General features: G+C 34.3%; 1 protein-coding gene across 1 annotated transcript in view; it reads left to right on the top strand.

Annotated features, from left to right (window-relative positions):
* Positions 1-1340: 1340 nt before the first annotated feature.
* The window catches only part of LOC132555315 (ephrin type-B receptor 1-B-like), a 95973-nt gene continuing 81211 nt past the window's right edge, over positions 1341-16102 (top strand). The window contains exons 1-2 of the mRNA XM_060219675.1: positions 1341-1617; positions 10463-10545. Coding sequence (XP_060075658.1) covers positions 1341-1617; positions 10463-10545 — 360 coding nt within the window. The remainder of the gene's footprint in view (positions 1618-10462; positions 10546-16102) is intronic.

Below are 16102 nucleotides of genomic sequence, written 5' to 3'. Positions count from 1 at the left end.
ATCACAATATTCCTTAGATGTGAACCTCCCGTTTGATGAAGTAACTGTTATTGAAATTTGCGATTATTTTATTTGATTAATTACCCTATTTTATTCTTGATTGATCAATTTATGTTTTTTCCTTGCTTCAATAATGTAATTATTAAAAATAGTAAGAATTCTGTGTCGTCTGTAAGCTCAGATATTGGGTGTAAGATCATTTTAAGAAGCTAATGTTTATATTGATCATAGAGAAGGTCTTTCGTTCTCTATTTTCAAGAATGGAATAGGATTTTAAAAATTCATTCCTTAAAATTGAAATTCATAGTAAGATAAAATAATAGTCTGTTTTATGTAATCAGTAACAATATTTTTGCTTCTGACTTTCAGAATAATTAAATACTCTAACCCTCTACTTTTCCCCCTTCCGCAAATAATAAAATCAAATATTGATTATGGCAATTCAGGGGCGCTAGATAATAGTTAAATAAGTTGCGTTAAAAAGTAATTTGTTCCATGTTTTAAGGTAATTCTTTATGATTGTGTCAGTGGAAATCTGCAGGTACTATAGTAATCTTTACCTAAGCTAGATAGGCAACTACTGCTTGAGTTTGGCATTGTATATTATGAGTTCTGACAGGTTCAAATGTGAAGCACTACACAGGCGAGAAAATGGGAGTTCATAAAATATATTGGTGTTTTTGTCGACACTGAAACGACACAAGAGCCGGGATTGCGAGAGCCATACAAACGTTTTACAACATTTGTAAATCTTCCGTACAGTCCCATGAAAGTGTCGAGGCCTCGGACTATAGTGTGATCCTGCAAAAAAACAGGCTGGGATCAAAACGATATCGTAAATCGTTGGGAAGAAATATCACTCCCGACAATATCAATTTGAAGAGTTTATTCATAGCCAGACAATTGCTGAGCTCTGTTTCAAACAAAATGTTCATAAATATTTCAATTCAAAACTGTGAGAAAGTCATCCAAGTTGGAATTAAAATGCAATAGATTTTTACGCTGCTCTAAATATTTAAAGATTTGGATCATATTTCATTGAACCCTGGGTGATTGTCTGTCATAATGTGCTTTGATTTGTTGTTTTTATTGGTTTTTTCCCCCAAGAGACAAACAGGTTTACAGGCTTTCTTGTTTTCATCATCAATCTTAGAATGTTTTAACAAACTATGCTTGTTGCATAAATTAGATTATCATTGTTTTGACTGGATCCAGTATTGACAAGGAAAACAAATATGCATGAATAAAGGATGGAGATTGAAGTGTTCTTACAACAGAAATTTCCTGAAACATCTGATATTACTAAATGTCTGTAGAATCAAAGTTGCCTGTAGAATGAAATGTTTGGTGGTCAGAAGTTGGCAGCTTTGTGGTCAAAAACATATGTCAGCATTGTGATCAAGAAAATGGCAACATTGAGGTCAAGAGAAGATGGCAACATTGCTGTCAAGAGAAGATGGCAACATTGTGGTCAAGAGAAAAGGCAACATTGTGGTCAAGAGAAGATGGCAACATTGCTGTCAAGAGAAGATGGCAACATTGTGGTCAAGAGAAAAGGCAACATTGTGGTCAAGAGAAAAGGCAACATTGTGGTCAAGAGAAGATGGCAATATTGTGGTCAGTGAAGCTGGCAACATTGTGACGAAGAAGAAATGATGGCAGCATTAAGGTCAAGAGAAGATGGCAACATTGACATGTCACTCATATACAAAGATATATTCATAAAGAGGATAATTTGTGCTGTGAAAACTAAAAGGAAGTTTTCAGTAACACTGTTCTAGATTCATCACACTCAGATACCTGCTGGATGAGGAAGGAATCTGACAAGGAAATAGAGTGCCAAGTTTACTACCAACATGAGATTGGCTGACATTTTGCCTTGGAAGTCTTGAAATAGAAAGAGAAGTGGGAAATTGAATGTCTATGTTTGTAAATGAGTGTACTCCCTCAGCCATCAGTAAGTGACACAGATGTACAGACATAGTGGCAGTTTTACTTAAGATAATCTAGCTCGTTGTACCCATAGTTACATTGGTTACGTTAGTATTGGCAACATCCTCACATGGCTTCATCAGAATCAGAGAAGTGTTGTGGCATGACTTGTTTATTTCAACACTTACAGCGCCACCTAAATGTGACAATGGCCAAATTGACCACAGAGCACGCAAATATTTATAGAACAACACAGAGTTATGGTAACCTGATGTTAACCCTATGGTTGATATGCTGTCGACATAGGGGAAGATTCCAATGGAGAAATTAATTGTATCACTAGAGAGCAAACCTTTCAATTTCCTCGGAGACGGAAACAGGGCCCAATATTAACTTATCTTATTGATTGTGGAAGAGCTGCTCAATCTTCCCCATCTACGCAAGCCTCCTACTGACCAGGATAGCTATACAATATATGTCATCTCAAATCTTGATATAATTTTCTGTAGTGTTCAGTGCTAATGGTATTTCCTTGATGAAATGATAGTCCTCAATGAAAAAATTCTTGTGCATGATCAATTCTTAATATTGCATTCAACATGGCATACCAGTGACAGTGCCTATCTGACCCAAAATATGGCTAAGGGTCATCACTCCGACCAGATGAATACAAATGACTATCGGGGAACTGTGTACTAGGTTTCTATTACTGTCAAGAGTACTGAGGATAAAGACTAGTAAAGCATTCGATCTTGTTCTTGTTCAAGCTTTCTTCTGCACACAAAATGTCAGATTTTTTTTTCAATGAGATTATATATCAGACTGGAAGAACAAATTTTCTTTTCAAAGCTTGATTATGATTCTTTACTAATAAATTAACACACCGCTATCCGACCGTTTCCTTTACGTTTCTGTGTACACTAGGATTACAGGCTTCAAGTGAGGCGATTTATTTTAAGCATTTGGAGCAACAAGTTGGCTGTGTTGCTGAGTAACATGTATGATGACGGGTTGTTGGTTGAGATTTTGATACCACAGTTGTGATAGGATTGTTGCTACTTCATTAAAAACGTATGTCATCATGTGAATGAAGCAAACTTGTTTGTTATCGACTGACGCAAGGTTGACATGTTTGTATTATAGGACTGGCAAAGCTGACATCTTACAGCAACGGTTAGATCTATGGATTAATTGTTTTTTTGTACCTAGTTACAGTAATCCGTCCCCTTGTCAACAATCGTTATTCTTTGACTGTTCTCTCTACATGTTAATCAGAAGTAAAAATCAGCTACAATTTACGAGGAAGTATTTCTAAGATTCTATTTCAAAACACTCCGATAACAAGTCGTTTTCATTTGCAGGAAAAAGGATTTTTATGTCATCGTTCGAAGATACAGTCAAATATTATCTGTTATTGTTTTATTGAATAATAATTTTCATTAGCACCGTAGCTTCTATTCATCATCTGAGAATAAAACACGTCTCTGGGTAAAAACTGTTATTGTATTGGTTATCAAGACATCTTTTAAACCATGGCTGCCAATACTGCAGTGGAAAGTGCAAACACGTTAGGAGTCAGCATTTCTCTAAAGACCTTTTTGATGTGTCTCTTTCCTGGAAGTTCCAGAGCACAAAGCCTACTGTAAATGATGTGTTTGGTGGTGTTCAGACGAGAAAACCAGGTCTTTGATTTACAATGTTCTAGATGTGGCGGACATTGTGTTAAGAGTTGGGTACCAGATTGTTTACCAAGGGGAACTTAAAATTTCAGTGATTATTTACACGTTATTGTTTTACGATAGTGACATAACCAGACCAGTGCATGTTGTTTACACCACTGGGTAAACATTGTCAGTACTTCAGAGAATTGTACAGCCTCGTAAATCTCTCTCTAGCAGACTGGGGGAAGCCAGTCACAAGGACTTTTTATATCCCCAGGTTGTCAGTAAACTGAACCAGTCCACTCCATTACGTGTTTTAGGCATCAAACTGCCACAATAGTGCAGCTGTAAATCGGTCTAACCATGCTGAAGCATGTAGCAGAAATGGAGAACTGCAGTGAATCCTAGTGTCAGTATAGAATTAGCACAGTAGGAGTATTGAATCAGTATAGTATTTATGTGTAGAGTATATAATCAGTATGTATGTAGCATTGATGAATTATTAGTGCTACCTGCTGTAAAGGTCTGGCTACTGTAACTGAAGTGACCACAAACCACCAGCTACAGAGGTCTGGCTACTGTAACTGAAGTGACCACAAACCACCAGCTACAGAGGTCTGGCTACTGTAACTGAAGTGACCACAAACCACCAGCTACAGAGGTCTGGCTACTGTTCCAGAGGTGTGGTTGCTGTAGCTGGAGAGACCACAGACCATAGTTTTAGATGCCTGGCTGCTGTAGCTGAAGTGACCACCAACCACTAGCCTTAAAGGCCTAGTTACTATAACTGAAATTGCCATTACCAGGAGCTTCCACAGGCTGATGATATAAGTTCTTTCATAGGCTAGTCTTAGATAAAATACAGCAGATACATTTCATCAATCAACAACAGCCAGTGTGTTAAAAAAGAAAAAAAATAATGATAGGTAAGCTAAAGGTGATAGATATCCCTCAACAACCTGCTTAAGTCAGATAGATGGATTAGAAATAACTCCAGATAGATTTAGGTAAGATATATGAAGGTTATGACAAAAATCGGCCAACAATGGCAATGATCTTCTGTGGATTTGGTTGTAGCAGTTGTCGAGTGTGAGGTTGATGATGAGTAGCAATGCTGATTGTCTAAGATATATGCAGGTGTGATGAGAGCAAGGCATCTCGATTCATACCATCTTCTCTGGTAATGTTAAAGCACATGCATTGGGTAGTCCATGGTTTCTACTAGGGGGAAAAAAATGTTTAAATTAACAAATGTACACACAAAACAGCCTTGTCAGACTTTCCTAGCAAGAATGTGAGGATTTTTTAGCTGTTATATGATTGGACAGGAGTTGTCGAATTCTACACCCCAGTAAGGAACTGTTTCAGACAGATTGCTATGGTTATCTTCAACCTAAAGGTTTTACTATTGGAGGTGAAAAGAAGGACCACTGAAAATGATTTGATGGTGATGGGGTGCGGTATACTGTATAACCAGGCAACACAGCCGCAGTGTGGACTGGGGTGTTTCTTAAATAATCAAACAAGAAATGATCTAAATTGGTGTTAATTAGCTGACGCTGTCGGTGAGGACATCTTCTGTTCGTGTCCTTTCGACGTGGCAAAGATTGACAATTGACTTTGCTCTTCTCAGTAATATTCATTCTAGAGGTACGACTAGCTAGAAATTTTTTTTGGGGTTGGGGTTCTTTTACTAAATCAAATCTTAGCAATGACGAGAGAAATAATTTATTTGATGTAATGCCTACAGTGAAGTACAATTAGATTCATTTAAGATGAAATGCGGTAGAAATGATGTTGTGCCAATATTTCTTAAGAAAATTTGTTTGTTAGAAAAAAAGACATTTATATTTGCTATAAATTCATTGTCTTATTTTGTTTTGTATTATTCCTATAACGTATTTAATCTGAATGTTCTCCTTGTAGTTTTGGTACAAATTGACTATTTTCTCACAATGTGGTACCTTATTTAAATATATATTGGAACATATGTAGGGTAAATAGTGAGATATTGTTTTTCCTTGAAGTGGGAAAAAATTTGAATAAACCTTACGGACATAATTACTGGTATCATATATTGACCTAATTGGTTTATTAATGAATTAGATTAAATTATACATCATTTTCATATATATAATTATTGCATGACATTTAAGTTAAGTGATCCCAGGAATACCATTATAATAAGAATTTTGGGTTGGGTCTTTGATAAAGCAGTACTTTTTTTAATGTTGATACAACGACTCTCACTTTCCAATCTCGCACCAGTAAAAACTTGTATGTTTGACTCTCACTCTCCGATCTCGCACCAGTAAAAACGTGTATGTTTGCTGTATAGGAGAAAAAAACTGGGTCTTGCAGAAGTCTAGCAGATATGTCATGTGATGTATGGAGATAAAGGGAGCGTTTGTGTACAAAGTTGTAGATAAAACAAATGGAGAAGGGATAAATTTGATGTCAGTGTTCCATAAAAAACCTGATATACAGGGTACCACAAGCCCTTGACATTTGTGTTGTATGATAGAATGGTTTATTCGTTAAATTTGAATGGGAAATCACACATGGTAGCAAAAACATTCACATAAACAAGAATGCAGGTAATGGTCCTCAGACTAATAGCAAAGAAGATATCGCCTGAATATTTATCTACCTTCTCCTAGATCAGCTTCGTCTTAAACCCTTATGATGACAAGTCTGTCTACACGTTCATTTTCATTTCATCACATTGTTGATATTTTGAATTTATAACACATGGGGTTCTATTTTTAAAGATATAAGTATTTGTGAAATTGAAATCAGAATTGTGTTTTGTTACTTGTTTGTAAAATATTTTTGATTTTAAATATCATGCTCTTTGATACAGTTTCTACTTTCAAGTCCACATTTGTGTACATAGTAATGTTCAGCATTACACCTTGTGTGTAGCAATGAGATTTTAATTGACACCATCAGGGCATTAATAAGCTCGTTAATCAACATGCCAGAGACCATCAAGTAACAGGCCTGCAGTTTGAAATATGTGTATCAAATAACATGTGCACATGTCAAAAATCATTATCTGATATGATACGTAAAATATTTTTTTATCATTTAGTAAATATTGATCCGTAATAAATTTGTAACTCTGCTAATTAAAGTAACATTTAAATTAGGCAGAGTTTTTTGGTAAAATACTTTCGTAATACTATTAAAAGTCAATTCTTTTTTTTCCGTTGATGTATGTACTGAATATTTGCTGATATGTCACAGGACATTGATAACGTGGGGAAGTTTGTAGTGATCAATGATTTAAATATATCATCGTGACTAAGTGTTGTAATTAGGAAGTAGATATGTTATACCTAAAGTACCACCCAGATACCTACAAAGTCTAGGTACCCAACATTTCTGTGGCATGTTTAATGATAGGGTTAAAATCCATCTTTTATTTTAAACATTCACTGAATTCATTTCTGACGTTTATATATAGAAAACAGCATAACATTAATGCAGTGTTGTACGGTTGCTTTGTTCTTGGTTGAGTCAGACCTTAGGTATGTGTAAGTTGACAGGTAAGATACAGGTGATAGTCGTTATAATATTGGACCCTGGCCTAGACAACTTCATCATACCTGGAACTTGACGGCTCTCATCTGACAGAGGCTTCAAACGTTTAATGTGACATTATAATTCCAAAAAGATTTTTAATATCCTTTAAAGCTGTCTTGGTGATCAGAGTGAAGGAGACGTTGTCCGTGACAACAGTCATCTATACCCGACACAAACATTGTGGAGATCAGACACACTCCTCAAACATTTTAACTTTGCTATGTTCTTAAAACGATTTTTAATACCTGATTTGAGTTGAGGCGATATGAGAGAGGGAGGGGGAGGGGCAATTGGCACGGTATGTAAACAGTGCATAGAACCCTCTACCACTTGTATTATCTATAATTATGTCAGCTATTTTAATGTCCGTTTATTTTTGTACAGGAATTAAATAAGAGTTTAGGTGCACCGTTATGTAGAGTTTTAAGTTGAAGATCTGATATATGTTTTGATTTAAGGCTCGGTAAACGGTTGTCTTTGATAAAACTTGTTGGTATGATAAAATAGGTGACTGAAAAATAAAGAAATTAAGTCTAGCTAATGTAGAGTTATTTGTTGAACTAAGAAAAGGTTTGATATAAAACAAGTGGTTATTTTTAATCAAATTTACTGGCACTGTAAAATAGGTGATTGGAATAAAAAGATGTTGTACAAGTAAAGTTAAATAACAGCCTGTGAAAATATTTCATGAATTCTATTTCTGATGAAATGTTTGTGTTGTGACATTGATGAATTAATCAATAACTTCATCAAAGTTTCAAGGTCACGATCCCAGCAATGTTGTAGTAAGATTGTCTAATTCATGGTTTAGTTTCCCAAGATCTCTCAAGGTCCATTCATTTGTAAAATTTTAAAGATTTCGTGTCAGTGTGTTTACAGTAATTTTGCACATGTAATTGCAGAAGGAATTGAACAACATTTTTTCGTATTGTAACATACAGTTAAATGAGTTGTCTGTAGTTTTTTTAATTCCATCATGGGAGGATAAAGACAGTAGTTATTGAACTTTTCGATGGAAAAACTAATGAACCCAAATTATTGTCCTAGCTTCTTGTATGGGAGAAGGGATGTCAAACATGCTCTCTTCTAATTTTTAAGTGGTGACACTCACATTTGAAGAGGGTTATTTCCGAGTCGTCTGATGGTACTAATAATTTTTAGTTATTGGGTACTTGTAAACAGGAGGTTGTAAATGTCTATGGCAGCTTGGGGATATTTTGTTGTAGTGTCAAGGGAGATAAATCTGTAAGGTAATGATCAGGGTTATTGCAGATGTAGAGAATGCAAAGATAGCCTTGTTAGGGGCTTGTTGGCGATAACCTTGTTCTGTCGGTTTTACAATGTTTGTTAGGGACACAAATGATCTAGAGACTTGGAGAGTAACGTGGGCAATGATATAAAAAGACACTGATTTCTCTCTGGTACTCTGTAACAAGATATCTCTCCCTAAACAAAGGCGGTAAAGGCATATATCACAGGAAATGAACAGTAATCCTACAGATTCTCTAGGTAGTTGCGGCTGGGCTAGTGGGACAGGAATGCTGTCACCAGTCGTCACCAGATGGGGTCTGGAGACACAGCCTCTTTACTTTACCCCACTACCTCTCTAGGATTTGCCCCTAACCCCTTATTTTCTGAAAACTGATACCTAATATGTACAGCGATTGAGCAGTTATATATGGTCTTAGATACCTTGGCCAAGGATAGACCAATCATCTTATGTCTTACCAGTTCAGAGACCAATCAGAATGTCCGACAGTGTCTAACCCTGATTTTGATGACCCAGATGTTTTGCTGTTTGAGTGTTTTATGGGCATGATAACATGTCATTAGTAAGGCAGAGTCTTCCAATTCTAACAATGGGCTGGTTGGCTAGCCATTAGCATGGTATAGTCTATTACTCCCAACAAAAGCCTTGTGGCTGGAGAATTAATTCCTACTAGTCTCATATCCTGTTTTTTTTTCAAGTTTGTAAAGTACATTGTATAATGGCAATTAAAAATGGCCCTCTGCCTTAAAAAAATTCTTGAGTATTTTTCTTAGTAAATTATCTAAAAGTCTTTCTATAGAAAAAAATTTCATCTGCATTTCATAAAATGTATTTTTTTATTTGTGTTGAATATTGTCAATGCTTTTGGGCCCAGAAGAAATGGTTTTATAATTTGAAATTATTGCTTTGTATTAATAGACACGCTGGGAGTTGTAGAGCAGTCATTGAAGGTTTTCTTACTGTAGAATTTTCCATTTATGAAATGTTTAATTTGATAGGTTTTAAGCACTATGTTGATACATTGTAGAAATGATAAATATTGGACATCACCGGTACCTTTATGTCCTTAGTGATGAATAGTTGAGATCAGTCCAGGGTCAACTGCTTATAAATTCAGCAATCCTAATGCTATTTCCTCATTTTTCACCAAATGAATAGGACATCCTTTTTGTGCAACCAATGATTATTAATGTATTTTGTGAGGTATCTTATGTATATAATGTCATTCCTTAAAAGCTGTCCATGAAGATGGATAAAAAAATAGTAACTTTAATATTTCATGTAAAATGCTTGAAAAACACATTTTATAATTTGACATCAAAATTTAAGGACATTTACCATAAAATAACCCTAGTTTAATATTGTGCCATTAAGCTGTCTTACCTAATAATTACTTATAAAACTCACATTAAAATTTAAATTGAATTTTCCTATCCAAAGAAACATTCAGCTTGACCTTGGAAACCCCCGTCCCAAGTCTTGTTTAAAAGTCAGCCAGATAATGTGGATTATTGTACTAAATGTAATATCAGTTCATTGTATAGATATTGATTTACACTCGCTAAATTAAAAGTAAAAATGAATTTTAAAGTTGTGCATTCAATAATTTGTTGTAATAACAGTGAAGAATTGCAGTGGTATTTGTGTTAGGCTATGACGAGGGAATAATTTCAGCCAAGATTTTATTCTGTTTGTAAAAATTTTATTTGAAGAAAATAAACATGAAATTTAAGATTTAACTTTAAAATGAGGAAAAGACTTGATGGAAGTTTAAAATAGTGAAAACATCAACTTAAAACATATGTAAATCATTTAGAAACAGAAAAGATTCATACAGAGTAATAGAAGAAATCATTACATCAAAAAAAAAAAAATTAAAAAAATTGAATTGTGAAATTGAATAATTAGGTAGATAGTGAATCCCATTATTGATTATGGTTGTGATAGGTTACTACATCACAATGGATTTTGATGATGTGCTTTAATGAGTATTTTTCTTTATTTTTTGCAGTGGTTTTACTAGACACAACAAAAATCAGTCGTTTAGAATGGACAACATACAAGGGAGGTTCTCAGGACAGCTCCAACAATGGGGTAAGTTTTCTTAATGTACTCAAGTGCACTTAAATTAGTATTTTATCAGCTGATTTTAAAATGAAATTGAGAAGGGACTGGAATAAAACAGCTTATCAGATATTGATAATAATATGACCAGTTATTATTTGGAAATGATCAAAAATTTGAGAAAGAAAAATCTAAAACAAATTATCCTAAATCTGTTTTACATTAGTATGCACGGTATGATTGCTAATAGAAGCACAGATAAAATGTGTTTTGTAAAATGTTTGAAGTAAGTGATTAATGTGTGTCTGGTCAGCTGTTTCCAGGGGATTTCACTCTGTAATAAAGGCTGTCCTAATTTGCTTTGTTTGGATTGTGCTTGACGAGATTTCATATATCACGCAGTAGAATGATGAAATACCCTTACATTACAGGGGGTCGGGTATTGAACTTCACAAAAATAGTTATAGGGTGTCGGTTCTTCAGAGAATAAAAGTATTTTAGATTCAGAAGCATCAGTTCAAAAAGTTCACGGCAAAGACAATACCAGCAACACCAGACAATGTATTATATGTGAAAGGATCATGGACCTGTGTAATCCTGTCGATGAAAATTGGTAAAAAATGAGGTTTAGACAGTTGTGTGAATATATAGAAGGATCTGCTGGTAAATGGATGTCGTCCAGTTGACTCTCTGTGACAACATTGTACTGTCGTTGTGTAATTGATGATGGCGGCGCCACACATTGTCCTTGGGGGATGACACTCAAGGCCAGAGATCACAAAATATTTCATTTGAAAGAGTGTTTTCTGAGGTCCAGATGATTTAAGATAAATCAGACCGGCAAATTATGGTTATAGGGTCATGCACCTTAGCATTGTATTTTGTGGATAAGTCATTACGTAACATCTATCTTAACATGGTCTTTTGGGAATAAGGTATTCCTAATATCTTCACCTTAAGGAATAAGTCAGTCCTTGATGTCATTTGGGAATAAGGTATTCCTTTACGTTAACCTTAAGGAATATGGCAGTCAGTATTAATTTACTTAGGGAATACTTGACATGGTCTATTGGAAATAAGGTAACCCAATATCTTTACTTTCTATGTTGTATGCACAGTAAGGTAAATTGATACAAGATCTATTGGGAGTAAGATGATCCTATTGAGAGTAGGGTAAGGCTGCTTCTTTACATGGTCTGTTGGTAGTCACTGAACACATCTTTTGGGAATTATAGCTTCTAATAAATCATGAATATCTACTTATTTTTTGTAAATGAAATGCATTCTTCAAAAGTTACATCCGTTTTTTTAGCCGTGTTTAAGGAGATTCTGAAACCTTATATATTTGTGTGTGTTATCTACTAAGCTCGGATCAATAACCACAAGAATTATGATCTTGTCAGTGTAATTTGTGGCTAGGTTATTAAACAGTATGAAAACACAAAAATGCTGACCATAATCTTATTTCAAGATTGCCATGACCACCAATGCCACTGTTTCCATAGTAATGTCCACATTACACCAATCATGCTATGCGGACGTCATCGAGTGGCTCAGAGTTTACTTGAGCGGGTCATTGTGCTGGATGATTATGATTTGAACACCATGTTGTGACATTGATTTCAATATTTGTTCAATACAAGCACCATTGAAACATGTCTTTCATACTTCAACTGTGCAGAGAAAATGAAAATTTAAGCGCAAATATATTTCCCATGATAATTAATCCTCAACAAGCAAATTAAATCTTCTTAATCAAACACTTTAAAATATACCGAAAAAATATTTCTTTTCATGGAGTGTCTTTCCTGTAAAAGTGCTTTGTTGGTTTCTTTGATAACTTAATATTTTAAATCCTGTAGAACGAAACGACGCCACTTAACCACTGGCATTCTGCCTTAATATTTGTGAAGGTCTAAAACTCAATCTTTAAAATTTAAAAAAAAAAAAAAATTTTCAAGTACCATCAGTGTACATAAATTATACTGCTGCTTGTTGTGTAATATTGAAACCAGATATTATTTGTGCTAGTGTATTGTTTGTGTGAAAGTAAGATTTAAGAATCTTGAGTAATTTCTGTGTGGATAGTTTTCAGTGGCCAATGTATTAGTCAGTACATCTTTGGGTATACACTTCTTGTGGTAAAGTGAAAAACTGGCTGTGTTGACAGAGTGGAAGAGACGGTGTCAACAAATACAATCTCACAGCAGGACAATTCAATCCCTTTATAAAATATATGTATTATTCTGCCATGGAAAATTTCACCAATTGATTTTCTAACAAAGGATAAAAGAAATATTAATATTGGTGGTGGATTCAAGTTGAAGTTGAGAAATTGCTGAATAGCTTGTATTTTTCCAGAAATTCTTTATTTGAATTCTGAATTCTCTATGATATTTAGTTGAAAGATTTAATACATAGAACTTAAGCTTGTATGAGAAAAAATTCAGGTATTGTCAAATCAAATCAAAATTTGCATTTTCATGTGTTCATTTATCGGCTATGCAGTCCTATTGTTTAGAAATAAAGTAAATGTTTAAATTCATTGATTGAAATACTAAATTTGATTATGTCAGGGGAAAAAATGATATAAAAAAGTACGAAAAATAGGCTAAATCGGGCCAAATCTATTTAACACGAAGAAGTCGTCCATAGAATTTACTAGAACGGTCATATTAAATTTATTTGTATCTACAATGTTACTTCATGGATATTATTTCAAGGGTTTAGATTAATATTGATAACCAGGATTTCAAATTACAACCTTGTATTTGATTGTGAATGGCAGTGACATCATTGTGACCCATCTCCTCGCATGTTGATTGTGAAAGAAGTATTTGTAATCGGGATTTTCTTGGTATCATGTTGAAGGCCTTTATTCATACTTACTGTGATTATAAATTGACAGACTGCAATGCATCAAAAAAATTTCAAGTCGAGGAATTTAAACAAATTGACAAATCTGTGTTCAAGTGGGGAGAATGTTCCTTTTACTGACATGTGTAGAAAACTTAAATTTGTAGGACATTACGTCAGAGTGTATAAGTGGTAAAGGGTGACGGGTAGTTGAAAGTTTAACTAGTGACTACCTTAGTGAAGTAGATTTGTCAAGTTTACCCACAATTATACAACGAATGCTGAAGTATTGGTTCTGCCTAGGTGACAACTCTACATCATTGGTATTAAAAAAATTACCGTAGATGTTCTAAAAAGTTGTAAAAAGTAATAAAAAAAAGAAATAGATAAAAGGTTTGATTGTAGTGATAAGTGATGTGGTTAGCAATACTGATGGTATTACATGCTTCAGTGGCATGTGTCTATGTTGTCCGATGCATTTTGTAAACACAACAATATAAAATGGAAAGAACAAATTTTAAGTGTGGTTATACTCTGATGTTTCTGCTGATATAGACACTTAGTATTTATATGCAGACAAAAAACATTTCCATATTTCAAAATTTATTTAACATATGATGTTACGGATGAATGATATTTAGTCTGAGAGATGACATACGTTAATATTTGATTGAAACATCGCCCTTTTGAAGTATTTTTCTGATTTTGCAAAATTCAATAAAGAAGAAGATGGTTTTTTCATTTCTGTATTATTTTTCTTTTTGATATCATATAAAAAATAAACTTTTGTTGCCCTATTTAATACAACACGGTGTATTCATAAACAAGTAAAATGTCCTGATTTTATGAAAAAAAAGTTACTGCAACTTGTCAACAAAGGAAAAAATTCATGGTTCTTAATTTCAAACTTTTAGTGGGATTGATATTCATAAGTGAATTGCAGCCATAAAAAGTGTTGATCTGTATTGGGCCGTTTAAGTCATTACAGGTGAAAAGCAGTAAACAGGTATCCCATGGACAGTCTGAACAGAGTCGAATATAAAGGTGGGCCAACTAAGGTACAGTTCAAGTACAACATCGTTAAAATGTCTGTAGGACAAAAGTTGTATAGTAGACTATAGATGGGGTAATTACAGGTTACAAGAAACACCCGTTTACAGACTCACGGCACATAATACCGTTTACTGACTAGGGACGGTTTGGGGACGACCCCAGGTCGATGGTGGGCTGGCTGTGACTATTTGTGACAACCCGGTAATGTCTGCTGACCAAACTTGCTGAATGTTTTATCATACCTGACCTTAGTCAAGATTGTTGAACAATAAGAAAGCTCTTTTCTAAGTTTAGGAAAGATTACCACACAAAAGGAAATCCATTTTCAGAGTTGAATCAAGAGATTGTCCTACAATGAAGTATGGCTTTTTGATAACATGTGGAGATATTTTTCAGCTTCATGGTGAAAATTGAAACCGAAATTGATGAGACATATTTTGATACGGTTGACAATGGCCTCTGTCATCGGAGCTATAGAAGGAGTATATTTAAATCTATCCACAGTGAGCCCACTAAGTAGAAACATCAACACGGAGATATTGGTGGGGCATTGTACCCAGAGTTGAGAAGTGTTTGCTTAGGTCTCTGGCTTTGTGTGCGACACCCGTACCCTGAATTGTCACCTAATGGAAAGAAAATATGTCCTCTTTACGATGTAATGCTAAGAAAATAAAAATGTACTTGAGAATAAAATGGGTTCCCCCTCCTGGTGATAATTGAAGCCCGTGTCAATACTTGTAGGTAAGTTCTTCTACATGATTTGGTCTGTATGGGAAGATAAATATATATATACACTGGGGGAGCTGTCAGTAATTGAGTTCCATTGGGAAGGGATCATTTATTTTATAGAAAATTGTTTATATTTCATTACAAAGATTCCAACATCATGTTATACGATTGTATTATCTCAAAATAACACAGATGCTTATAATATTAAAACCATACGTCAATTATTTCATGTCAAAAGACGGACAAAAAATATTGTAGATGCAATATTATAATTGAGCACTATAATTACTGAAATCATAAAGAGATGAAAACTAAAACATTTTATAATTGTCAAAAAGATTGTTTGATTTTAAAACAAATAATTTTTAAATAGATTTGCCTAAATTGAGAACATGTGTATAATATAAACAACAGCCAGTTATCAGGGTTTTTATTGAATACAGTGTATTTATCCAGTTGTGAGTCATTCTATGTATTTATCTGTTCAAGAAACTGAAAAACCAATGCAGCTCCATTTTACAGTAAAATACCTGATCCCTGTCTTCGATTAAAATAAGGTCAGTTGGCCCCTTGGGTTTATTGTGGAATAAATATGGTATACAGAAAATATAAGTATGGTGAATATCCACATCCAGCGTCATTGTACTCGGTAACTTCAGAGCAGATGTGATGTGACCTACTCATGAACTTCCCATGTAATGTGTAGTAATATCTTGTTTCATTTTAAACTATTTCAATTGCCGTCAACATGTGATTTTCAACAGCCATTAAAGGCCATACTGTTTGCTGTCGGTGAAATGATCTAATGTTAAAAACAGACTCCAGCATTTAATTGTCACGGAGGAGAATTTTAACTAATTGATCTTTTATTCTTGTTCCTATTACCACTGATGGACTTGATCCAAATATTGGCAAATAAAATTGTAAAAAATTGAACTTAACACCAGCA

The sequence above is a fragment of the Ylistrum balloti genome, unplaced genomic scaffold (genome assembly GCF_031769215.1).
Source record: "Ylistrum balloti isolate Yb309-2 unplaced genomic scaffold, AGI_CSIRO_Ybal_v1 Utg369646, whole genome shotgun sequence".
Lineage (NCBI taxonomy): Eukaryota > Metazoa > Mollusca > Bivalvia > Pectinida > Pectinidae > Ylistrum > Ylistrum balloti.
The sequence above is the reverse complement of the archived record's forward strand: the minus strand, read 5'-3'. Positions and strand labels throughout refer to the sequence as shown.